This window comes from Rhineura floridana, chromosome 6 (assembly GCF_030035675.1).
Source record: "Rhineura floridana isolate rRhiFlo1 chromosome 6, rRhiFlo1.hap2, whole genome shotgun sequence".
NCBI classification, from domain to species: domain Eukaryota; kingdom Metazoa; phylum Chordata; class Lepidosauria; order Squamata; family Rhineuridae; genus Rhineura; species Rhineura floridana.
Window position 1 is genome coordinate 79,702,899 of NC_084485.1, and position 27,222 is coordinate 79,730,120.

At 43.9% G+C, this 27,222-nt stretch overlaps 2 protein-coding genes across 3 annotated transcripts in view; both read right to left on the reverse strand.

Moving 5' to 3' along the window:
- Positions 1-630: 630 nt before the first annotated feature.
- On the reverse strand, positions 631-2,680 carry LOC133386705 (uncharacterized). Its single transcript, XM_061630425.1, has 3 exons — positions 2,147-2,680; positions 1,962-2,060; positions 631-1,856 (listed from the first exon to the last, which is right to left on the reverse strand). Exons 1-3 carry the CDS (start codon positions 2,417-2,419, stop codon positions 1,587-1,589), a joined length of 642 nt encoding a protein of 213 aa, XP_061486409.1. The 5' UTR covers positions 2,420-2,680; the 3' UTR covers positions 631-1,586.
- Positions 2,681-10,072: 7,392 nt separating this feature from the next.
- MED8 (mediator complex subunit 8) overlaps positions 10,073-27,222 on the reverse strand; it is a 29,326-nt gene continuing 12,176 nt past the window's right edge. For both annotated transcript variants that reach the window (XM_061632667.1, XM_061632666.1), the window contains exons 2-7: positions 19,695-19,813; positions 18,862-19,006; positions 17,124-17,264; positions 11,658-11,739; positions 11,225-11,473; positions 10,073-10,545 (exon numbers count right to left, since the gene is read on the reverse strand). In XM_061632667.1, coding sequence (XP_061488651.1) covers positions 10,481-10,545; positions 11,225-11,473; positions 11,658-11,739; positions 17,124-17,264; positions 18,862-19,006; positions 19,695-19,813 — 801 coding nt within the window. In that variant the 3' untranslated portion in view covers positions 10,073-10,480. The remainder of the gene's footprint in view (positions 10,546-11,224; positions 11,474-11,657; positions 11,740-17,123; positions 17,265-18,861; positions 19,007-19,694; positions 19,814-27,222) is intronic.

Consider the following 27,222-nt stretch of genomic DNA (forward strand, 5'->3'; position numbering starts at 1 on the left):
AAACAGCCAGTATCATCATGCCGTTGTATAAATCTATGGTGCGGCCGCATTTGGAATACTGTGTACAGTTCTGGTTGCCTCATCTCAAAAAGGATATTATAGAGTTGGAAAAGGTTCAGAAGAGGGCAACCAGAATGATCAAGGGAATGGAGCGACTCCCTTACGAGGGAAGGTTGCAGCATTTGGGGCTTTTTAGTTTAGAGAAAAGGCGGGTCAGAGGAGACATGATAGAAGTGTATAAAATTATGCATGGCATTGAGAAAGTGGATAGAGAAAAGTTCTTCTCCCTCTCTCATAATACTGGAACTTGTGGACATTCAAAGAAGCTGAATGTTGGAAGATTCAGGACAGACAAAAGGAAGTACTTCTTTACTCAGCGCATAGTCAAACCATGGAATTTGCTCCCACAAGATGCAGTAATGGCCACCAGCTTGGATGGCTTTAAAAGAAGATTAGACAAATTCATGGAGGACAGGGCTATCAATGGCTACTAGCCATGATGGCTGTGCTCTGCCACCCTAGTCAGAGGCAGCATGCTTCTGAAAACCAGTTGCCGGAAGCCTCAGGAGGGGAGAGTGTTCTTGCACTCGGGTCCTGCTTGCGGGCTTCCCCCAGGCACCTGGTTGGCCACTGTGAGAACAGGATGCTGGACTAGATGGGCCACTGGCCTGATCCAGCAGGCTCTTCTTATGTTCTTATGGAGACTTTTTTTGTTCCCAAAACTTTTACAGAGCTGGCATGGAAATCTTTCTGCTTTCTAGGATGCTTTTGGAATTTCTAACTTTCCACTCAGGATAAGTGCATTAACAAGGTCAAGCTGGTATGTTGCATCTATATATTTTTAGTTAGGTTATGACTGCATGGCTTTAAACAAAATGTTTATTTTCTTTTGGCAGTGAAGTGACTAACAGCCTAGTTCATTAGAGCTTTATTGACATCTCAACCTGTTTTCAATATAACCTTTTTTATTCAGTGGGTTGGGGGGGTTAGATCCTCTAGATTGTTTTGGGGCTTGGAAATTCTAACATTTCTATAGGCATGGTTTTAATCAAAGCATGCTGAGGGACTGGGGCATGGGGCATTGCTGGGAATCTATGTATTTTATTGTTTCTGTTTAAAGTAATGAACAAAGGAAGGCTGTTTTAGGATTACCGGTAGGTATCAATTCATGGTTTTCAACAGATTTTACACACACTAAGTTTTCATAATATAAACGTTATTATTCAACAACTTTAACATTCATAGTCTTACGGTTAGAACAAGACTATTCAAACTGTTAAGATAACAACATGGAGCATGCATTCTCAATTTTAGAGGACAGATTTTGTCCTCTAAAAATGAGAGGTGAAAAAACTTCTATAACCCCTGTTGCTGATGACACTTTCAACATGTTTTAAAAATGACTGATCAGTGCTCTTCAGGATCTGATCAACAATTTTAACAGAGTCCTGGGATCTAGATACATCAGTGACAAGATTTAAAACCTCATTAACAGTTTCTTGTGTTAGAACAAGACAATTCAAGCTGTAGGCTGTTAAGATAACAACATGGAGGACATTTTTAAAACAGATTTTTTTACAGATAAATCATAACTTCTTAGAGAGGTCACTTTGTGTCCAGAAAAGACACTCATGGGATGTTTGTCCCGGGGCATCAATGACACAGTTGAGACAAGCCTCCCGCATGTGTTGCCTTAAACAGTGCTTTAAAATGGCATAAACAGTTGCCCTAACAATCCCTTTCATTGCTCCCCTACGTTTTCTTGGTAAAATATTGTCCGTTTCATCCGCTTGAATGCCCACAATACTTCTAAGGATGAGGTGGCTGGGTTGATTTGATGTCAGATCTGCAGAATCCTAAAATAACAACAACAACAACAATAATAATAATAATTTAGAAAAATCATACACAGACCTTTCTTTGGTTTTATACTACATCATGGAAATAATGACTCCACAAACCTGCATTTGAATGCTTCCTATTGTTGCCATTTTCCACAGAGCTGTTGGTGGTGGTGGCTGTGGATAAACTTCAGCAGAGTTTTCAGTTGTTGAAGGTCCCTAGAAAATTAAGGACATGCTTTAACATTTTTGCAACCTTTATTTTTACACCTCCCCAATCATTTACTTTCCAAATAAAAGCTTACCGGCATTACAGCATTATCAGAGGCAATCGTCTCCAACTTGCTGATCCATCTTTTGTTGACCTCAATCGCTTCCTCTTTTAGCAATTTAGCATGTGGAAAACCATTACCTTCATCAGAACTCGTGCTAATATAGCACTTTTGAGGGTTAGGGACCTCTACCGATGGCTGTTTGGTTAATTCCTCAGGACTCTTAGAAGTGCTGGCTGCTTCCATGTCTACAGTTGGCTGCTTGGTTAATTCCTCAGGACTCTTAGGAGTGCTGGCTGCTTCCATGTTCAAAACTCAGAATATGTTCAAGGCTCAGAACATGCCCGAGCATGCAAAATTGCCTGCTCTGACCGCCCCCTCTCCTTATTGGTTCAAATCCATGGTCTACTGGTTGCCATAGCTACAGTGAGTCCTTGGGGAGGGGGAGAGTTGGGTGAGGGGAGGGAGGTCAGGGGAAGGTCGGGGCCATAAATCAACACCCCTAGGTCCACAGACAGGCTGGGACTGGTGATGTCATTTGGAAGGGGGTAAGGGCTGGGGGAAGGATGGAGGCTAGGGGTGGGGGAGGGGGGAGGTCAGAGGGAGGTTAGGGTCAGGGGTCATCATCAATCATTTGACAACAGGTGGTCTTTCTATACTACTGTAAGGGATTTGTACCATAATTTGTTGGTCCATAGATGGCCTTTGTGGCATTAAAAAAGTCCCGTGCATCATGAGCATCTGCAAAATACTGGATTTCTTAAGCTTTCTTTATCCACCAGGCATTCTTAAGTTCTCTAGTTCTTCTTTGGACCTCAGCCTTTGCACTGGCATAGATTTTTTTCTTAGCAGCACAGTTAATGTCTTTTTGCCATATCTGGAAGGCTTTCCTTTTCTTGTCAATGATATGCATCAAACCAGTCCTGATGTTTCTTAGTTTGGTATCCAATAAGCTTGTACAATAATGGAAGTCTTCAGTTTAATCCAGTTTTCCTCAACATTTTCAGGGAGTTCCGCAGGTAGATGTTTCTTGAGAGTTGTTTGAAAGCAAGCTCGCTTAATAGGATCTTGAAGGGTGTGGATGTTCATTTTATGCCTTGGTTTTTTTCCTTGGAGCCTATGTTGAGGAACAATATTAATGGCCATAGTGGATCGAATTAATCGGTGATCTGTCCAGCAGTCATCGGCAATCATCATGGCCCTGGTGAGGAGTACATCATGACAATGTCTGGCATGGACAATTATGTAATCCAGGAGATGCCAGTGCTTCAACCGAGGGTGCTTCCATGATGTTTTAAATTTATCTTTCTGGTGAAAGAGTGTGTTTGTAATAACAAGATTATGCTCTGCACATTTAGTCAGACGCAGAATGCCATTCAGGTTGCTATTGCCAACTCCTTCTTTCCCAATGGTTTCTGGCCACAAATCAAAATCACGCCCATCTCTTGCATTGAAATCGCCAAGGAGGATACCTTAGGTATCTCTGATAAGATGATGTCCAGCTGGGTATAACATTTTTCCTTGATGTCTTCATCAGCATCTAATGCTGGTGCATAAGCACTTAGAATAGTTGCCTGCTGGTTTTTGCCGAGTTTTAATTGGAGAGTTGAGAGTTGTTCATTAACGCCAGTAGGAACTTCTGACAAGAGCTTCACAAGATCATTTTTAATAGCAAAGCCTACTCCATGTATTCGTCGTTCTTGTTCAGGCAGTCGTTTCCAGAAGAAGGTGTAACTGCCTTTTTCTTCCTTCAATTGTCCCTCTCCTGCTCTTTGAGTTTCTTGGAGTGCTGCTATGTCAATATTAAAACGTCTCAACTCCCTCACAATGATGGCAGTCCTGCGTTCAGGACGTTCACTATCTGTATTGTCCAGTGATGTCCGTATATTCCACATTCCAAAGTTCATTTGTCTTTTGCGACCGCTCAGTGGTGACCCCACTGGATGCGGTGATCCAGTCAGGGAGAGAGATGAGGCAGACTATGTTTAGGGCACCTTATCTAGCCCCCTCCCCATACGGGGTGAGCAGAGTGGATCCTGAATAGGACTGCTTCAGATATTTTATTATCATCATAATCATTGTCATTATTATTACCACCACCACCACCCACCCTTCACCATCAGATCTTAGGACAGGTTACAACAATTTAAAATTCAGTATTAAAACAGTTAAAACTAATTACAATTACAGGAACAGGGTGGGTCCTGAAAACACATGTCTCAGGTGTCAAAGGCCAGAGTAAAGAGGTGCATCTTCAGCATACGGTTGAAATGATAAGGTGTCAGACATACCTCTTTAGGGAGTGAATTCTATAGCCTAGGAGCTGCAGCACAGAATGTGGTTTCCTAGCCGCCCCCCATGTGTGAGGGCTATTGAACTACCAAGAGGGCCCCACTGGTGATCTTAATACCCCAGAGGGCCTGTAGATACATCTGTAGATTGAATCATATATGATCTTATGAGATTATAGGAAAAAGAGGATAAAAATAAAGTAAATGTTCACAAAGTCAAATAGTGTGCTACTTAATGTATTTATGTTGAAATCTGTGCTGCTTTATATAATTATTTTTATTTAAATAAAAGTTTAAGAAGCAAGGTAAGATAATGCAATAATTAAAGATTCACAGGAAGAACTTCATGATAATGAAATCCAAAAATGGTATATAATCATTTAACTGACTGAACCAAAAGAATCTTTCAATAGTGAAAGGATCTCAATGTTATTAAATGCTGACATGTGTGATGTAGTTCATTGTGGGAATAAATAACAGTAATTGTAGATATAAGGGTGGGTTATAAATTAGTGGTTTCCAAACTTTCCCTCCCATAGACCACTTGAAAATTGCTGAGGGTCTTGGCAGCCACTTAATGATTTTTTTGAATTCCATAGAATTCTAGAGAATTCAAATTCTTCACAGACATGCCGTGGTCCAGTTCATAGACAGTTCATTAAAACACCAGGTCTTTGTCTTCAAAATGCTATTTTTGCGTTAGAAAGTAAACAAATGAGGACCAGCATTAAGGCCTATAAGATCATGAATGGTGACCCCAAAATGAGAACAGAGTACTCTTTACCTCAACAAATAGGTACAACAAAAAGTACAACAAATAGGACCACACAAGTCATGTTTAAAGTAAAAGACATTCCTTTTACACTAGACTGTTAGCCACAATAATCTGGGGCAGCACCTTCAGAGTTATGATTTTTTCTAAATGTGTCTGACAGCTGGCTGTTATTTTTTTTTTTAATGAAACATGAAATTAAAAGCAAAAAGTACCAGCCCTCTCTATGTTGGACACAGAATACTGGGCTGAATGCCATTGTGGGCAGTTCCCAGTCTTGCCTAAATCTCAATGCCTGTGCGTGATTAAAAACAATTACATCAACATACACTATGTGATCAGAGAAGACAATAGCCTGACTACCACCCACAAGTAAAATTAAAGGCATTTACTGTGGATGTATTAAAAGTAAAACACTATGGCCAGTAGAGGATACTTGTTTAATTTTAAATGCCTACTCGTCCATACAACTTGAGAGACCTTTAAGCATCTTTCAAAATAAAAACTACAATTTCCATAAAACTGTAAATGCAAAAAATCCCACAGAATATTCCAAATAAAACCAACAATCAAGCATAATAATAAAAATAGCTGCCAAAATATCCACCCAGTATAAAAGACACAATCCTCAGAGAATAGGGCTTTCCAGGCTTGATTGAATTATGAGTTGGTTTTCATACAGATCAAGTTTACAAGCAATTGCTTATTGATACTGCAGATTGTTTAATGCAGTATCTTCCCATTCAGATGCAAGAAATATACCACAAGTTCAGCAACCCTTTCAAACACTGGATTACTTTTTTCTATTTAACATCTATCACATTTAATAACAACATTTTAATTTGCTCAGACCCATAAGGTGAGAGAGTTTTATTTGGAGAGGGGCATGTGTGACTACTTACCAGCATTATTATATAGCAGAAAAGAAATCAAGAACAAGTTTTAGCGCGCTAACAGGATTGGTAACAGCTAGTCAAAGAAAAATGTTTCTGTAGTACAAGGTAATGATAGCGTTAAACGTCTCCAATTATTATGGGCTGGAGCTAAGACTTCACCTTAAGCTTGTTCTTGAGGCTACTGTCATTTTCCTATGTAGTTGTGACTTCACCCCACACAGCCTTGTTCTGGGCGAGCAAAAGTGAGTAACCCTGTCTTATATTAAACAAGAACTTTCCCTCCTTTGTTAAGACCTCATCACCTTACCCTGTTCAAAATAGAAATATATGCAACATACAGGCATTACAAGAACATCAAACCACCGACAGGCATTAAGGCTCCAAGCAAAATAATTTGAGCATTTCTATCTACCATTGGAGAACCTTAGCTACAGTTAATGTGCTGTCAGCAGGCAGTGAGACATGAAACCTTGGGCCTATACAATAGATCTTTAGAATACATGTCTAAATTGAATGAGGCCACAATGTTTGCTCCTGTCCAGTACACTGAATCATGAAGCAGGCAACTGAATGGAGGTCCATACTCTTCAGCAGCCTTTGCCAAGCTGCTGCCCTCCAGATGTTTTGGACTGCAAGTCCCATCACCCTCATCTGTGCTAGCTGGGTCTGATGGGAGTTATAGTTCAAAACAACTGGAGGCACCAGGTTGACAGACTGCTCTTCAGCTAGTGCCAGATCAGCTCTGGAATTCACCCCTCCTGCAGATAAATGAAACTGTCAGAGACAAAAGAAAATGGCATTTCATCAGTGTGCAGGAGGATGTTTAAGGGAAGAGAGTGCAGGTTACCACCTATTACATGCAACTCTGCTAGCCCCCTCCCTCATGAGCTACTGGCATTACTAACACTCATCTGAGCAGATGTGCTGTGATTTCATCATGTCACTTCCCAACAATACACTAGCTCTTGCCAGTTTGCCTGGCCTACTATTGCCTCTCTTGGGATGTGAGGCCAGAGCCAGCTACAGAGTCAAGAGGCCAGAGGGAACATTTTGTGAAGGGAGGGGAGACCATTTTATTGCCTAGTCAGCCGATATGGAGTGGAGAATACTGTTTGAATATGAAGCACATACTGAGGTGTTGCTAGGGCATAAATAGCTGTCAAGAATAAAAGACTGATGATGCATACTGTGACGTCCTTCCCTGGTTCTCCGTCAGGTTCCCACCTGCTTGTGGCTACTGCCTTTCACTAGGCACCACCAGGGATACCACCAGTCCAGACCGTCCTTTATAAGGTTTCTCACTCCACTCTAGCACAGATCTCACTAGATCCCCCTGCTAGGCAGCACCGCCAGTCACGTCCTATAACCAATACTCCCAGAGACTTTGCCTGAGTCTCTCTCTAGCTGGTTACTTTTGTGACTGCGTGCTTATGCTGTTCCCAACCCCCTTGTATCTTTATAGATAACGCATACAACTCTGGGTTGCTCTGGATACTTGAATTGTTATTATTCCTCCCTTCACCGCTGCCACCATTAGATACTGTTTCTGTTCAGCCTTGGTAATTACGTTGCCCTCCCTTCTGGTATGTATATCCCCCAGCCAAGGATCTGGCCTTTGGTAAACCAAATAAGTATTTATTAAATATCAGAAATAACAAGATTAGTTTTAGAATGTTTCACAAGCGTATGGTTTCATCTATTCCTGTTTTGTACTTGACTTATTATTAATCAGAACTCCAGCTCCCTCTTTCTCCACACTCCTGACCTCCACCCTCAAACACCTCTTTCTCCACACTCCCAACATCCACCCTCAAACACCTCTTTCTCCACACTCCCAACATCCACCCAGATTCAACTGTCATTCTTCCATTTATACTCCCAGCCATTCAAACGCTCAGCCAATCATCCAGCATTCTACTGCTCATGTACTCCCCCCTCCTCTTTCACTCCACTTACCATATGTCTTCTATATAAACAGCACTTACCATATTTACACTATAAGCAGGAACATCACTTCCCCCCCCCTTAAAATAACAGCAAAGTATTATTCCTGCTCTAGGATTCATACGACGCGTTAACAATAAAAAACAAGTCTCTTTGGGGAAAATGTCTTTTTTGCACCCACGTCTGGGTCACGTCACTGCAGTCCCGGCCACCTGCCTTGAAAGTCCATCGGCCAATACATTGTCCTTGCCTTTTATGTACTTGAAGTCCACCTGGTAATCTTGTAGAGCCCAGGACCACCTCTGCAGCATAGTGTTATGATTTTTCATAGTCTGTAACCATAACAATGCTCGATGATCCGTCATCACTGTAAATCTTCGTCCCCACACGTATGGGCGCAACTTGCTCAGTCCCCACACGACCGCTAGGCACTCCTTTTGGACCGATGAATAATTCTTCTCCCTCGATGTCAGCTTGCAACTAAGATACGCCACTGGATGTCTGGTGCCTCCTCTCTCTTGTAGCAAGATGACTCCCAGCGCTAGGTCCGACGCATCCGTAGCCACGATGAATGGTTGCTCGTAATCTGGTGCTATTAATACAGGCCCTTGGCACAAGGCTTGCTTCAGAAGGTCAAAAGCCTTTTGACATTCATCCGTCCACACCACACGCTCAGCACACTTTTTCCTTGTTAGCTCATGCAAGGAGGTTGCGATTTCCCCAAAATCTTTTACAAATTTACGGTAAAAACCAGCCACACCTAAAAATGCCCTAACTTGTTTCTTAGTTAAGGGGATGGGCCACGATTGTATTGCCTCAACTTTGCTTCATAAGGGGGTTATTTTCCCACTCCCCACCTTATGTCCTAAATAGATCACTTCATTCAACCCAAACTGGCATTTCTTGGCTTTTATTGTTAGCCCTGCTTTCTTAAATGCCTCTAATACTGCTGTCAGGTGTTGGACATGCTCAGGCACCGACTTGCTGAAAATGGCCACATCATCTATATAGGCCACTGCGAAATCTGACATGCCTCGCACCACAGTATTAATTAGTCTCTGAAAAGAACTTGGTGAGTTCCTTAGTCCCATGGGTAAAGTCACAAACTCATATAACCCATCTGGTGTACTGAAGGCAGTTTTGGCTCTGGATTGCTCATCTAATTCCATCTGCCAAAATCCTTTACACAGATCTATGGTAGAGATAATGGTTGCTGCTCCCAATAGCTCTAACATTGCGTCCACCCTAGGCATAGGATACGCATCTGGGACAGTAATTTTATTGATTAAACGATAATCAATACAAAACCTTGTGGTTCCATCTTTTTTCAGAACCAGTACAATACTTGAGGCCCAGGGACTGATGGATTCCCTGATCACTCCTAGCTGCACTCTGAAGATTTTAAATTTCCCTTGCAAGTGAAGAAGAGTACGGCTCCTTTCTTCAAGTCATCTACACTACTCTCTTCATTATAGTGAATTCTATCATGCCTCCTGCCCCCTTTCTGTGGAAGACATTTAGTATCTGGATTTATCTTATTAATGCCTGGGGATCAATGTCATCTGCAGACATCAAACCAGATGTTTGAATGGCCTGATCCAATGGTACTGGGTTTAAACAATCTATAAAAAATACAACAAAGGCAAATCCACATAGCTTTCCATGAGCAGATATAGGAACACATGAAGGATTACCACTCATTCCTTCAGGCTGCAGCAGAGAGAGATAGAAAGCAAAGCTATTTCATCAGCTCTGCTGAAAAACCAGCTGCCTTTGGCTCTTCTTCCACCTTGTCTGTCATCCAGCAGTAGCCATTTCATCAAGCTACTTAAACTATTTTAATCCCTGCTGGTTATTTTAAGAACAGTAGTTTCACCAGTTCCAGAGCTTGCTTTTTTCCCTTGTCCCTTCCCATACCTTTTTCCTTTTGTGTCATGTATTTTAGATTGTAAGCCTAAGGGCAGAGGCTGACTCATTTTTTATTGATCTGTAAGCTGCTATGGAACCTTTTTCGGCTGAGAGCCGGGTAAAAATGCTTTCAATATACAAATGAATACACAATGCAGAACACCTGATTTTTATTAAATCAAAACACTTTCAAGAGTACATCTTGCATATCTCCCCCTCCTCCATCAGTCAATACTAATTCCAAAAGAAGTGCACTCTCCAAGACAATCGGGCTTCATATATATATCATGTAGAAAAAAGTAAAGATTTGCTCCTTGTCCCGGCCTGGCTCATCTGCAGATGCTTTCGTCCCAAAGGAATGCCTCTGCCATTCTGTATGAATACACTGAACACTTCTGTGTCCCAAGTGATAAATGCAGCCATGTAAAGAAATTATCTCCATGAGATCTCAGGAGACAGAACTTCAGTTAGTAATCTCATTGCTGAGAGTGAAGTGAAGAAATGAAGTCTCAGAAAAGGATGTCCAGAAGCAGCAACAGGTCAGAATGTTTCCAACTCACCTTTGATAGGGATGCATTGTAGCCGATTTGATATTGGTTTTTATGCCACTGGGCATTTTACCTGGAGATGGGAAAGGAGCTGGGCTTAGCAATTTCATAAGGATGCTTACATCTTAGGAAAAACAGATGGATCTGGGGGAGATTCTCTCTAGTCTCTTCTCGAAGATAGAGTCACTCTCTCATTGTTTAATTTCCTCCATTTCTGTGATTTCCTCCCCATACTTACCGTATGCAAGTCTATCAGACTTGCTTTGATCATTAAGAACAAAAGAGCTCTGCAGGATCAGACCAAAGACTTATCTAGTCCAGCATCCTGTCTCCCATAGTGACCAGACAGATGCTTCTTGGAAAGCCCACAAGCAGGAATGAGTTCAACAACCCTCTTCTGCTGCTGTTACCTAGAAACTGGTATTCAGCAGAAGCTCGTATAGTAGCCAGCGATAGCCCTATACAAATGGAACTGGCTCTGCAACAGCCTCTTGAAAAACGATGTGAATCTATAGGCGGTCATACCCACCACCTGCTCCCACACACAAAGTGTGAAACACAGGAGAGCTCTACATGTTGTGTCCAGGATCTCCCAAATGGCTGTACTTCTCTGAAACCTGTATGTTTATACAAAGGTATGTATTTAATTTCCTTTAGACATTAGTTCCTCTTGTCCCAGTGTACTTCCTGGACTCCACTTCCTGACCTTTTGCACACTGGATTCTCTAATATATTTGTGGGCTTTTATTTACCTGGCTGGCCTGCTTGGGTCATCTGCACGCCTCCAAGCATGGGCTGTGGTTGGCTTGGTGCTCCAGACATTTGTACTGGCTGCATGGCAGAAGCACCTGCTATGATGGGGTTGGCACCTGGTTGACCAGACTGAACCGGCCCTGCCACACCTGGTGGACGCCTGTTTGACAGACCCTTCCCAAAGGCCACAGCTGCAACCAGTGCATTGGTATCAGCAGGGTTGAATGTCTGCTTGTTCTGCCGTAAACCTGCATGATGGAGGAAAATTCATAGGATACATCAGTCATTAAATTGCCTGCGTTCAGTCTTTTTTTCTGACTATACACTTATCATGATGATAATCTTGGCTCCTGGTATTCTAGTTTCTAGGACTACTGGACTGTGTACCCCATCTAATGACTCTATTGTCCTCCTGCTTCTCCAGTTCCATACCTCCACTCTCAGACTCTCGGTCTTCTTTGTTGATTTTCTCCAGTAAGTTTGAGCACATTTTGTTTAGGCTTTGAATCTGTTTCTGCAACAATAAGATTTGCACAGTAAAATGTCAGAATTTGTGTTACATTTTTTATATTTAACAATATTTAATAGACCACTTAAACAAAAACCTCTAAGTAATTTACATAAAATATAATTTTTTTTATCAGAAATATTGAAAAAAATCAACAAACTTTAAGAACAAGTATACACAATAAAATTACATGTCTGGGTAGGCTTGCTGAATCAAAAAGTCTTAACAGGCATCAAATACAGTACAATGAAGGTGCCTTCCTGAAGCAGGGAGATCCAGAGCATAGATGCTGCGATACTAACCCATATTCATTCCTTGCAAATGCAGAATTAACATTCTGGCACTTGTAAAACTGCAAGTTCCACAGACTGAAGCAGTCAACTGGGCATGTATGGGGTAAGGCAGTTCTTCTAACAAATGGGTCCCATGCTGTTGCAGTTTTTATATGCTAATAGTAACACCTTAAACTTGACTTGATAACAAATTGGCAGCCAACGCAGATCTTTAAGTAGGGGTGTAGCAGGCTGACAGGATCTCTCACCAGTTAGCAATTGTGCTGTAGCATTCTGCACTAACTGCAGTTTGTGGACAAAGCACAAGGGAAGCCTCACATACAGTACATTGCAGTAATCCTATCTTGAAGTTACCAATACCTGGACTACTGTGGTCAAGCTATACCAGTGTAGGGATGGCCTCAGTTCTATCAACTGTAGCAGATAAAAAAGTGCTTTAGCTACCAAGGCCACCCATGACAAATCTGGATCCAGAAGCATTCCCAGACTGTGTACTTGATCCTTCAGGGGTAGTGCAACCCCATCCAGGGCAGGCTATTGGCCAGTTGCTTGGACATGGGAACCACTCACTCACAGCAATCCTGTCTCGCGGGAATTCAAGGTCAGTTTTATTTCTCCTCATCCAGCCCACCATTGCACCTGGGCAGTGGTGCAGGGACTACACAGCCTCTCCTGATGCAGATGTTGTGGACAAATAGAAATGAATGGATGACTGATTTGGGGATTATGGGTGGAGTTATTTTACTATTTTAATTGTGTTTTTATATGCATAGGGCATATACCTCACCATGACCTTCTGGTATAGGATGGGAAATACAATAAACAACAACCACCAGCATACCAATCTCCTAATGACCACTTGGAATAGTTTCATATTAAATAGTGTTGGGGATAAAATAGTGCACTGTGGCATTCCATAGCATAACTACCAAGATGCTAAAAAACAATCTCCCAATGCTACTTTCTGGACTCAGCCACGTAGGTAGGACCACTGCCGCTTGAACACAGAGCCCTAACCCCCAACCCATGGAGCAGGTCCAGGAGGATACCATGGCCAATGGCATCAAAAGCCACAGAGAGATTGAGAAGCGGAGCAAGGTTGCACTCCTTTTGTCCCATTCTTGATAGAGGACATCCATAGGGTGACCAAGGCTGATTCAGTCCCATGGCCAGGTTTGAGCCCAGACTGAAATAGGCAGAGATAATCTGTACTATCTAAGAAAGCTTGCAGTTGACCTGCCACAACCCTCTCCACCTTCCCTAAAAATGACAATTGTGACTGGTTGATAGTTGGTCCACACCAACATGTCCAGCACCTGCATCTTTAGGAGTAGCCATACTACTGTCTCTTTCAAGATGACAGGGACCACTCCCTCAAGCAATGAAGAGTTAACCATGCTCCAAACTCAACCAGTCAAACCTTCTCTGCTAGATTTAATAAGCCAAGAAGGGAAGGAGTCAAGAAGGCACAAGGTCAGAGTAGAGCTGCAAGCACCTTGTCTGCAGGTTGCATAAACTGAAAGTGATCCTATAACACATCACAGACTGTGGCATTAGATCCTTGAATTGGAACTGCAACAACTGTGGAATCAAGGCCTCTCCAGCATTGAGCGGCTTTATCCTCAAAATGTACAGCCAGTTAGTTACTACTTGAAAGAGCTCCACTGGCCAAGTACTTGAGGATGCCATTCAAGCTGCAAAATGTGCCTTCTTCACTGCCTGCACTGCCAAATGGCAGGTACGATTATGTGCATTAACTAGTGTTTGGTCAACCTCAGACAGAGACTTGTGCCGCTTGTGCTCTAGCCTCCATCCAGCTTGCTTCATAGCCCATAGCTCCCCAGAACAGCGAGCAGCCACTTAGGCTCCACAGTGTCAGAGACACATTTGAAACCCATCATATCAATTACCCATCTTGACAGGAACTTCAGTTTCTCTGCTGGAATATCCCACAGAGCATTCAGGAATCCACATGGTTCTATCAATCTCTGGGGGCAGACCTGAATAGGCACGCCACCCTTGCGAGAAGAAAGTGCTGCCATCAATCCAAACTTCACCAGATGGTGGTCTGACCATGACAAGGGGGTGCACGGCACACCCCTACTCAGTCCATCACTTGGGGCAAATATTACATCTAGGGTGTGTCCTGCTCAATGTGTTGGACTGATGATCATTTGAGACAGCCCCATGGTTGTCATGGAGGCCATGAAGTCCTGACCTGGCCCATTTCTTCTCATTAAGTCATTACACAGTGCTAAAGCAAATTCCAAGGTATGCCCCAAATTTTCAGGAAGAGGAAGATACCCATCCATTTTGATAGAACTTACTATATGTTAGACACCTGATAAATATTAAATTATTTTATATTGTTTTAATTTTTTAAAAATTTTAAATTGTTTTAAATTGTTTTTTAAAAAGATGTATTTTAAATTGTATTTGTTTTTAGTTACTGTAAACCGCTCAGAGAGCTTCGGCTATGGGGCGGTATACAAGTATAATAAATAAATAAATAAAAGCACTCTAGATCAGTGGTTCCCAACCTGGGAGCCGTGACCCCCAAGGGGACCACAAAGTAATCCAAGGGGGCCGCAAACAGTAAAGCAACAAATTATTTATTAATTTTTTAAAAAAGATCTTCACACCCCCCAAACGCTGTCTGCTCCCCACTGCTGCGGCAGACGACACCTCCTCCTTGCTCCAAACAAGAGGGAGGACTTTTGCTGAAGCCCCAGAGTGTCTTTAAATGTGCCCATAAAACCCAGATGAAGCCAACAAGCAATGAGAAAGCCCGGGACTTGCTCATCCCTCATCTCTGAGGCTGTGTGTGCCAGCGGAGTCCCCCCTTTCTTCCACCTACATGCTACTCCCCAATCTCTCTCTACAAGATGCTATGGCAGTTGAGGGCTTCCTCCCCCCCATGCCCAAATGCATTAATGCCTGCAGATGCTTGCAGGAGGGGCAGGTGTGTGTGTGTATGTGTGTGTGTGCTGATCTGTCTTCTGCTCAGTTTTCATTCTCCAAGTGCATGCTAACCAAGTAATCAGTTCTGATGATCATTCCAAGGCCTAAAAGCACTAAATGCCCAACTTAATCCATTCACCCTATTGTCTGCAGTGCACAATCTAGCATCCCCATCTCCACCACATTGATGCTTCTTGTTTTTTTAAAAAAGCTCAGCAGCTCAACGTTGTCACCCACTGGTGTTGGGAGACAGGACTGTACATCTTCAAACTGTGTGGGTGGGTGGGGAGGAGGATACCAATTTGTTTGGACCCTTGCATTAAAAAAAGAAAGCAACCTCTCCCTCCAGATAGAAGATTAACACATCAGGGAGTTTCTAATGCAATTCATGATTCTGGGTTTCTGTCTGCAGGGAGCTTTTAATGGAAAGGGACATTTGGAGATGTGATTTTTCCACACACCATCTGAAGGAGTACACTCCATTTCTACCACTTCAGAACTGAACATAAGAACAAAATCACAGTAGAAAACATAAGAAAGACTAAAGAAGGCGTCTCAGCAAATGTAGGATGAATCAGGAAAAGGCAAACTGAAAATCAAAAGTTCTAGGAAGTCATAAACAGGGAAGATAGTCAGGTACAGAGGTGAAAGCACCGACCACCCTCCTCAATCTATCCACCCTTTTGTCTTCACAATCTAGCATCCCCATCACTAACACATACTGTAGCTGAAATGTATTTATTTCAGTTATTATTATTGCATTTATATCCCACCTTTCCTCCAAATTTCTCAAGGTGGTGCACATGGTTCCCTCCCCCCTTCCATTTTATCCTTACACCAACCCTGTGAGAAAGGTCAGGCTGAGAGACTGTGTTGGATCCAACGTCACCCAGTAGGCTTCATGGCTGGGTAGGGATATGAATGTGGATCTTAGTCCAACACGGTAACCCACTGGTGTTGGGAGACAGGACTGTACATCTTCAGACTGTGTGTGTGTGGGGGGGGGAGGGGGATCCCAATTTGATTGGACCTTTGCATTAAGAAAAGAAAGCAACACCTCCCTGTCTGCAGGGAGCTTTTTATGGAAAGGGATATTTGGAGATGCGATTTTGCCACGCACCATTTTTTTCAATTAACAGAGAGTAAAATTACAATTAGTGGGGGGGGTGTTACAATTTTTTTGAGTGTACGAAGGGGGTCCTGTAATCAGGGCTGTGGAGTTGGAGTCAGGAGCAATTCTGGGTGGAGTCGGTAGAAATGTACCGACTCAGACTTCAAAATAAATTTTGATTGACAATTTTTAAAAAATATAAATTCAAAATGTCAAAGAAGCTTCCCATGAAGTCAGCTGTAGTTGAGCATTTCACCATAACTCAAGATGGAAAACATTTTGTGTGTCAGTGTATGACACAGGACCCAGATGAAGACAAATGCTGTGATGCCAAGATCAGCGCATATTCAGGCAGCGATAAAAATGCTCCTATGAGAGCTTCCAATTTAAAAAGACATTTACAGCCCTTTCCAGGGCTGTGCAGTTGGAAGCAATTTTGGGTGGAGTCAGAGTTGGACAGTAGAAAAATAGAGGAGTCAGAGTCTGAGTCGAAGGTTTGGCGTACTGACTCCACAGCCCTGCCTGTAATCATAAAGGTTGGGAACCACTGCTCTAGATAATCCTTTGGTAATCAGAATGTTCCTGTCTTCCATGTTTGTCACCTGGGACACTGTAAGCTATTATTTTGCCCCATTAAGTTAATTGCTTTCTAAAAGATCTTCCCAGGAGACACACTGGGACTGGTCTATGTATCCCCTGGACACGAGACAGCAATAAAACATTCTCTCTCTCTCTCCCTCTCTCTCTCTCTCACACACACACACAAAGTGTTCTTTTTCTTCTTAAAATTAAACATAACTTACCTCTTTGACGTAGGTTGCACAAATAATTTTCTTTTCCTTACAAATGAAACAGATGGCAACCTTTTTATCAAGGCTTAATTAAAATGTGATACGACCTGATGCAGAGGATTAAAGGTGAGAACGCAGAGGTGGAAAGAGATGCAAAAGACCACTGGATTCCTAGATAAAATTATTTAGCAAGAGGCATAGGAATTTAATATGCCTGAACAGCAGAACTCTTACCTGTGCCACATCGGTACCAATGCGAGCAGCATCTGTGCTCAGTTGCTTCTCTTGTTCTTCTACCTCAGGATCAGGCTTGGTTCGCAGATGATCAGGTACGACCTCATGGCTGAACACTGGCACTCGTCCTTCTGTCTGCCGCTGGAACATCCAGACTATCAGTGCACAAAGTAACATCTTGCCACAAAGCCACAAATACAAAGTTGGCCTTATAAACCTGATGTGTGTTACAAAGACCCAGGTGTTAATGGGAATTCAGAGCCAGAATGCCTACCTCAGCAGGATTCTAGGTATTCAATTTCCAATGCATAACAAGGTTAGATAATCAGAAACAGCTATTTCTGTAGATTGGCATCTTTACCATCAGCTAGCAGCTGAGTCCATTTGTAGGTCCTTTTGCCTCTATCAACGAAGGGAAAAGCCTGAAAATAGGACTGTTTCACCAACTTCAAGGAGCCAGAAGAGACAGCTGTGCACATACCATCACATTCCTTATTCTATCTTATCTCTGTGTGGATTCGAATTGTAAGCTGCTTTGGTAGCAATATTTCCTGAAAAGCAGGGTATAAATGGATGAATGCATATTCTGTGAGTAACTTCAAACTTTGGTATTTATGCCTACCTGTAGACATGGGCTGCATAATGCTAGATTGTGGAGAATTGATTGATTATCCTTGTTTTAAGACATGTCCTAGAAATGTCAAAAGCAAGCCTCTGGAATCCAAAAGATCTGTGCACCAGGATGTGACATACATCTTTTTTTAATTGTAGAGGGTTGATAGTCTCATGTTAGGTGTACAGTATACATGGAACCCTGGCTAAAAGATTCTGGGAGCAGAAAGGCTGGCACGTAATGAGGCTGTGACAGGAGTCAGCAAAGAGAGGAGATGGAGGCCAATACAGAATGGAACATGAGGGGACAGAGCTGATTGTAAGCGATTAAATATGTCCGGATGCACAGAACAATGAATACCCTAAGTAAACTGGCTTACAATCCTTGCCTTCAATACAGTAGGAATTAGAGAAGTCTGACCTCCTTTACTATCCTCTCTTTTCCTTGGTCTCTGGCTTGATCTACACATGCAGCAGGATGAAGTAGTAGAATGAATTGTACCACTTCAGGCTGCAGGTAGGAGATGGCATTTTTAATGTTCCCCACATAAGCAACTAGAAAGTGAGTTAAAAGGGTTCTAGTCCAATCCATTTGCTGTACTAATTTTTATGCTGGGAAGCAATACAAATGTGGTTCTCCCACTTTCAGTCCTAAATGTATAATCTATCATATGAATTTATTTCTATCCCACTCTTCTGTTAAAAATAACCAGACCAACGTACAACATAATCATTCCACTATCTCAGGGCTCTACCTCCGCATTCTCCTACTTCTATAGACCAGAATTCCGATAATAGGGCAACAGTGTGGCAATGGACAGCATAAAGAAAAGTGGAAAGTATCATGTTTCTTCCAAAGTTCAAGGAGCGAGAGGGAGAAGAGGGAGAGGGAGAGAGCGCCTTGCGCTGTTCACACCTGATTCTTCTCCAATGACAGTTTCAATAAATAAGAAATCATTTTGATTTATTGCAAGATACTTTATGTATTATTTTATACCAATATTTAATTTGCTGCTATTCCCATTTCACCATACTTAACCTGCCACTCAACTTTCTCATTTGTCCTGGAGCTAATTAAATGATTTGTAGTTGCAAAATGGGTAAAAATTATCAGCTGGAGCCTTACCATGATCTCATCATCGCGGTCTGGAGACAGCACTAATGGAATTATGACCTGATTGCGTAGCAGCGGAGTCTTCTCATGTTTCAGCACTTTATTCAGGGTATTTAGCTGCCCCGAGAGCAGAGCAAAGCTGTCTAGCACTGAGGGCCTGAGGCAGACATGGGACAATGGAAAGGACATGAGACACATGTAGACAGCAGCCCTGCCTCTCACTAAGGAAAGTTAAATCTTCACTGTTGTAGCCATAAGGCCATTACAACAAAGGCAAATCACTGCAACAGCATTATCGTAATTATCTCTAATTTTAACAGATGGCAGAACACACTGTGCCAAGAGTGGTATGTACAGATTCCCCCCCCCCACACACACAAAATATCTCTGAGATGCATGGGTATATGTGTAGAGGAGAACAGTCTACATAGATCCTACCACATGACAAGGTGGGAGATTTTAAAAGTACTCTGGTTCCAGGACATTAGCCAAATCCTAATGAATTTTGAGCAAACGAATTGCTCCTCGCATATTCCTACATTTATGGTAAATATCAAATCAAACAGAACCCATTGCAGGGATTTCACACTGTCTTCAACAGCAGACCTCACAAGCAAGAATGCTTCAAGGAAAATTGCTTCATATCTTCTTAAGAGTCTGATGCTACATATACTGACTCAGAAGTAAGCAATACTGGGTTTAATGAAACTTACTCCCAGGTAAGTGTGCACAAGATTGCAGCCTGTCAACTCACTGGAATGTGCCCTAAGTTACTTGGGATGCTGCAGTGACTGCCCTCACCAGTAAACACAGTGAGCCACATAACCTTCATCCCAGCCTCTTACCAGGTAAGACGGTCATATTCATTCTCCAGCTTGTAAATGAAACTGACCAAGGAATTCTTCAGGTCAGCCACTTGACTGATGAGAGCCTCAAGGGATAGTTCAAGCTGCTTCTCCTCCCTCTGGAAAGGAGAGAAGTTACAGTTCAATAACCAACTTCCTAATAAAGGAATGAACAGTTCATATGGACATATATCACCCTGTTGACTTTCCATGCAGTTTCATGCAATTTAATCCCTTCACATCTAATCCCTCTGCCTCCCTTGCTTTCACCTCACAGTGCTTAAGACATAGCATGGCAGTTCAGTCCATTTAAATTGTCAGGGGAAAATATGTGCTCATAGGATTTTAGGGGAAACCCCTAAACTCATACAGGAAGCATTTTTTATCTACTACCTGTTTAAATCACAAATAATAGTTTGCTAGTTTCAGTAAGTGACAAGAGTCCCTGTACACCAGAGGTAACCAACATGGAGCCCTCAAGAGGTTGTCTCATCATCCCTAACCTTTGGCTATGTTGGCTGGGGCTAATGGAAACTGCAGAACACAACATCTGGAAACCACCATGCTGGCTATTCCTGCTGCACACTTTAATGGTTATGAAGGAAGAATGTGAACAGCTACTGCTTCATCTTTATTTTTTATTTTGGCATTTCTATACCACCCACTTTATATACCGTCAGCAGTTCAAAATTAAATTCAATAAAATGTGGTGTTGGAGTCGGGGTTGGTGTTGGAGTCCCCACGGCTTGTGGTATTGGGTGACTTCAACATCCACGCCGAGACCGCTCTGTCGGGAGTGGCTCAGGACTTCATGGCCTCCATGACAACCATGGGTCTGTCCCAAGTATTATCTGGCCCAACTCATGCCGCTGGCCACACTTTGAACTTTGTTTTCTGTGCGGGTTGGGATGATGGTGATCTTGGTGTGGAGGAACTCTCTGTAGTACCGTTGTCATAGACAGATCACTACCTGGTTGGGGTTAGACTCACTGGGACTCAGAACCTCTGCAGGGGTGGGGGACCGATTAGGATGGTCCGCCCCAGGAGACTGATGGATCCGGATGGTTTCCTGATGGCTCTTGGGGATTTTCCTGTCACCTCAGCAGGCGATTCTGTCGAAGCCCTGGTTGACCTCTGGAATGGGGAAATGGCCAGGGCGGTGGACACGATCGCCCCGGAGCATCCCCTCTCATGGTGCGGAGCCAAACCAGCTCCTTGGTTTACGAGGGAGCTGGCGGCAATGAAACGAGTAAGACGGGGACTAGAGCAACATTGGCGGAAGACTCAGAACGAGTCTGACCGAACACGGGCTAGAGCCTATTTGAAGGCCTACTCCGTGGCAGTGCGGGTAAAGAAGAAACTTTTCTTTTCTGCCACCATTGCGTCTGCCAGGAGCCGTCCAGCGGAGCTGTTTCGAGTGGTCAGGGGTCTTTTACATTCAGGCCCCCAAGAGGGTAATACAGACCACTCAACAGCCCTCTGTCAAGAATTTGCACGGCACTTTGTAGTTAAAGTCGCTCAGATTCGCTCTGACTTGGACGCTAAAATTGATACAGTCTCAAGGGATGTAACCTTGGCTCCTGCTTGTCCAATAACAATGGATTCTTTTCAATTTGTATAGCCTGAGGATGTGGACAAGATCCTTGCAGAGGCGAGAGCCACCACATGTTTGCTAGACCCTTGCCCTTCCTGGCTCATTAAGAGTGCCAGAGGGGGACTGGCCGACTGGGTGAGGGGAGTGGTAAATGCCTCTTTACAACAAGGCAGAATTCCAACGTGCCTAAAAGAGGCAGTTGTAAGACCTTTGTTGAAAAAGCCCTCCCTGGATCCCTCTATAATGGGTAATTATCGGCCAGTCTCCAACATTCCATTTCTGGGTAAGGTAATAGAGCGTGTGGCGGCTGCCCAGCTCCAAAGATTCTTGGATGAAATGGATTATCTTGACCCATTTCAGTCTGGTTTCAGGCAGAGATGGCTTTGGTACTCAAGTGGTTGTCGGTGGCTCTGCTTCGGACTAGAAGGAGGTTTCGAGTGGAGTGCCACAGGGTTCTGTCCTGGGGCCGATACTCTTCAACATTTTTATCAATGACTTAGATGATGGGGTGGAGGGAAGCCTTATGAAGTTTGCGGATGATACGAAACTGGGAGGGATAGCTAACACAATGGAAGACAGGAATAAAATCCAAAGGGACCTCGAAAGACTAGAACATTGGGCTGAAATTAATGAAATGACATTCAATAAAGACAAATGCAGGATTCTGCATTTAGGCCACAAAAACAAAATGCACGGGTACAGGATGGGAAATACCCGGCTTAGCAGTAGTGCGTGTGAGAAGGACCTTGGAATTGTAGTGGATCGCAAGTTGAACATAACCCAGCAGTGTGATGCTGCGGCAAAAAAGGCAAACGTGGTTTTGGGCTGCATAAACAGAGCTATAGTTTCCAGGTCGAGGGAAGTAATAGTCCCACTATATTCTGCATTAGTCAGGCCTCATCTGGAATACTGCGTTCAGTTCTGGGCGCCTCATTTTAAGAAAGATATAAACAAGTTAGAGCAGGTTCAGAAGAGGGCGACAAGGATGATAGCCGGTATGGAGAACAAGTCTTATGAGGAAAGGTTGAAGGAACTTGGCATGTTCAGTCTAGTGAAGAGAAGGCTGAGGGGTGATATGATTGCACTCTTTAAGTACCTGAAGGGCTGTCACATAGAGGAGGATACAGATTTGTTCACTGCTGCCCCAGAGGGTAGGACTAGGTCTAAGGGTTTTAAGTTGCAGGAGCGTAGATTCAGATTGGAAATTAGAAGGAACTTCTTGACAGTAAGGGCAGTTCGGCAATGGAACCGACTGCCTAGGGAGGTGGTGGGATCCCCTTCACTGGATGTCTTCAAGCAGAGGCTGGACAGCTATCTGCGGGAGATGCTCTAGCTGTGGATTTCCTGCTGTGAGCAGGGGGTTGGACTCGATGGCCTACAAGGCCCCTTCCAACTCTATGATTCTATTGGTCGCCTTGGTGGATGACCTACGCAGAGAGCTGGACAGGGGGAGTGTGTCCCTGTTGGTTCTACTGGACCTGTCAGCGGCTTTCGATACCATCAACCATGGTATCCTTCTGGGCCGCCTTGCCGGGATGGGACTTGGGGGCACTGTGTTGCAGTAGCTCGGCTCCTTCCTGGAGGGACGAACCCAGAATGTGGTGCTGGGGGATTCCTGTTCGACTCCTTGACCTTTGACATATGGGGTCCCTCAGGGCTCAGTTCTGTCCCATGTTATTTAACATCTACATGAAACCGCTGGGTGAGGTTGTCTGGGGGTTTGGGGTTCGGTGTCATCAGTATGCGGATGACACCCAACTCTATTTCTCCTTTCCACCTAAAGCCAAGGAAGCTGTCCTGGTCCTGAACCAGTGCCTGGCATCAGTGATGGACTGGATGAGGGCGAACAAATTGAAATTAAATCCAGACAAGACAGAGGTGCTCCTGGTTAGTCAAAAGGCAAATCAGGGAATAGGGATTCAGCCTGTGCTGGATGGGGTTACACTCCCCCTGAAGACGCAGGTTCGCAGTTTGGGTGTGCTCCTGGACTCAGCTTTGAACTTGGAGGCCCAGGTCTCTGCAGTGGCCAAGAGTGCTTTTGCCCAGCTAAGACTGGTGTGCCAGCTGCACCCATTCCTGGAGACGCCTGATTTGACTACAGTGATGGATGCCTTAGTTACATCCTGTTTAGATTACTGTAACGCACTCTACGTGGGGCTGCCTTTGAAGACTGTTCGGAAACTTAAACTGGTACAAAGAGCTACAGCCAGAGTGCTAACTGGGGCTGGTTACAGGGACCATACAACCCCCTTGTTATGACAGCTCCACTGGCTGCCAGTTTGTTTCCGGTCACAATTCAAAGTGCTGGTTTTGACCTATCAAGCTCTATACGGCCTAGGTCCAGGCTATTTGTCAGACCGTATCTCCCCATATGAGCCTGCCTGGGTGTTGAGATCCTCAGGAGAGGCCCTTCTCTCAGTCCCAACACCTTCGCAAGCGCGATTGGTGGGGACGCGAGATAGGGCCTTCTCGGTGGCTGCCCCTAGGTTCTGGAACTCTCTTCCTAGGGAAGCACGAATGGCCCCTTCCTTGCTATCCTTCTGTCGGCAGGCAAAGACTTTTTTATTCCGACAGGCTTTTGGACTACAAGATGTTTAAGATAGGGCCTTCTAAGGTCTGTTGTATTGTTCTATGGTCCTATTCTTAATGTTTTAAATTGTCTTAGTATCTTAAGTGTATGTTTCATGGTTTTAATGTTACGAATAGTTTAATTCTATTTTAATTGTATATTTTTGTATGTTTTTTACCTATGTGTAGTTTTTATTTGTAAGACGCCCTGAGTTCCAGTTTTGGAAAAAGGGCGGGGTGAAAATAAAGATATTATTATTGTTATTAATATAAACTCTATCACAATCTAAAACAACCATTATAAAAGCAGCACCAACATAAAATTAGGCAAAAAGCATTAAACTATATAGCACCAGAAATCAATCTACAGCAGTAAAAGCCAACTAGGGGAAAAACAGATGAGTTCCAAGAACTAAAATGAATTGAAGAAGTCAGGGAGAACAAAGACATCCTCACTTGGCCCTAACAAAGGCAATAGATGAACCTGTCTTGGGAGAACGTTCCATAACCAAGGCACCACAAATGAAAAGGCTCTCTCCTTAAGTAAGCATCTACATCATCTCATTATGTAGGGGAACCTAGAAGAGGGCCTCCATTGAAGAACCTAGTGTCTGGGCAGGTATTCACAGGAGATGGCAAACTTTCAGCTATCCTGGTCCCAATCTGTTTAGGGCTCTAAAGATTAATCATTTGGAACTGGCTTCCCATCCGCTACCAAGCCAGGTAGATCCTTGTATTAATTTAAAAAGCCCTGAACAACTTAGGTCCAGGGAACCTTAGGGACTGCCTGAACCTTTATATCCCAGCTCAATCACAGATCATCTGCAGGAGTGGCCTTGGACGTCCCCCAAGTTGGCAAGGCTCAGTTAACATCGACATGAAATCAAGCCTTCAGTGTCATCATGCAGTTCTTTGGAATGCTCTGCCAACAGAGGTTCAGCAGGTGCCTTCTGTTTTAACTATTAAGCACCTTCTGAAAACTTTTCTGTTCCCCCAGACTTATGCAGGAAATTAAGAAGATGCTTCTTTTGCAATGGATGCCCTTTGTTTTTTATTATATTTTTAATTTTTTTGTTCTATGGTTTTTGTTTTTAACAAAATAGAGGTATACAAATATTTTTATAAATAAATAAATAAACTGGGTCCAGAAACAGACTTGCAGATGACAAAGCACTGGCATAATGTACCAATACCTCCCAAACCGCATTAGCAATCTCATTGCCCTAGTCTGGCCAGGTGAACTATCTTCAAAGGAAGCTCTACATGTAACAAGTTGAGTAATTCAAAGGGCATGGATAATTGTTGCAAGCCTGTGTCCTGACAGGATCATAGTTGGTACATCAGCAGTAGCTGATAAAAGTTATTCCTTTGCCACTGAGACCGCCTGTGCCTCAAATGACAAAGACGGATCTCAGAGCACCCCCAAACTACATTTCTGGTATTTTAAGGGGAATGCAATCCCTGTTCAAGACAGGCTGGATTCCTTCTAAGTAGAGACTACCCATCCACAAACAGTACCTCCATCTTATCTGTATTAAATTCCTTTATTAGCCTTTATCCAGTTCATATCAAGCTTGAGCATTGTTCAGAACCCCCACTGTGCCAGTTGCTTTGTTCTATACAAAATGTTCATGAATTCTGCCCATTTCTATACTCAATAGTTCCATCATGGGACGGGGGAGGTAGAGATAGATGGCTACTACACCCACCACATTGTGCAACTGCGGGGTGGGGGGTAGAAATGACAAACAAAACAAATCAAAAGCGGCAGGACAACAGACATGCATATATGAAATGTGTCTCTGTCCCGTCCAGAGCCGAAAGAATGAGGCTGGAGTGTGTGTGCAAGTAAATCTCATTTTATTAGAGTAATGGATACATCAAAGGCATTGCGCTTCAGTGAAAATTTTGGCGGAACGCAACCTCTCCAACATTTCCCTAATGAGCAGCAGCGGGTAACTATTGGGGATAGTGAGCTGGTTTAGGGCTCAATAATCATTACAGGGATGGAGCTCCCCCCCTTTTTTCTTCACAAACAGCAGGGGTGCACCAGCTGGGGACTGTGAAGGGCGAATGAAGCCTTTCTTCAAATTGGCGTCCAGAAACTCCCTTAACGCTGCCAACTCTGGTTCAGATAGAGAGTAGATCCGCCCGGCGGGGACGCGTGCCCCAGGCACCAAATCAATGGCACAATCATAGGGCCGGTGAGGAGGGAGTTGCTCCGCTTCCTTTTTATCAAAGATGTCCCGAAAACTCCCATACTTGGTGGGCAAAGTTATCTCCCTTGGGGGAGACGCCCCTGCCAACACCTGTGGCTTCTCTTCAGGCTGGCAATGTCGATGGCGGTACTTGGAGGTAAAAACCACCACAGCTTCATCCCAAAAGATTGTGGGGTTGTGCCTAACCAGCCAAGGCATACCCAACACCACCGGGAAATGCGGCAAGGACACCACATAGAACGACAGGTCTTCCCAATGCCCAGGGACCTTCACTTCCACGGACTCAGTCACCCAAGTCACCCCCCCCAGACTTCAGAGGCTGGCCATCTATAGTTTCCACTGCCAACGGCTGACTCAGTTCTCTTGTGGGAATAGCGTGGTGTAGCGCCAACTCTCGGTCTATGAAACAAGAGGATGCTCCACTGTCGATCATAGCCTTGGCTGAGAAGCTCTCGCCTGAGGATAGAGTGATGTGAATGGGCAACAGAAGGGCTCCTTGGGAGGGAAGGGGTCGTAACGGAGGCTCAGTGTCTGTAGCACCCCCCAACTCTCTAGCCTCTACGAGAGCTGGGATGTGAAGTTTTCCGGTGGCTGGGATCTTCCGGTTTTGGCTGCACAATTTCTGCCGAGGTGTCCAGACTTTCCGCAATACAGACACAGTCCTTCCCTCCGGCGTCTTTCCCTCTCCTCCTCTGTCAATCGCGGTCTAGCCCCCCCAATCTGCATGGGCTCCTCTCCCGAGACAGTAGTGATGCCAGGATTGGGCACAGGGCGTGCACGGGGCAGCAACCTGACTCCGTGAAGGCTCCATTCTTCGCTCCAACTTTCTTCCTTCTAAGCGGCTGTCTATCTGCAAACTCAGTTGAATCAAACCCCTCAGTGAGTCGGGGTGTGTGAAGCGCACCAGTTCATCCAACACTTCTGGACTCAGTCCATTTCTGTAGAAGTACATCAAGGCTGGGTCATTGTACTCCGTCTCCTGAGACAAAACATGAAAAGCATTCGTGTATTGCCCTACAGACCCCTTCCCTGACTCAGGGTCCCTAACTGGCAGGCAACCGTCTCCTTCCTCTGGGGGTCTCGGAACATGTCCCCCATCGCATTCTTGAAGGCGTCAAACTGGCGCAATATCTGGTCGTTGCGAATC

Bases quoted from the DNA above. Each gene is read 5' to 3' on its own strand.
- LOC133386705 (XM_061630425.1), bottom strand. From the start codon at position 2,419: ATGGAAGCAGCCAGCACTCCTAAGAGTCCTGAGGAATTAACCAAGCAG. The intron at 2,061-2,146 runs GTAAGCTTTTAT...TTAATTTTCTAG, and splicing joins CTGATAATGCTGTAATGCCG to GGACCTTCAACAACTGAAAA. The intron at 1,857-1,961 runs GTTTGTGGAGTC...TTGTTATTTTAG, and splicing joins TAGGAAGCATTCAAATGCAG to GATTCTGCAGATCTGACATC.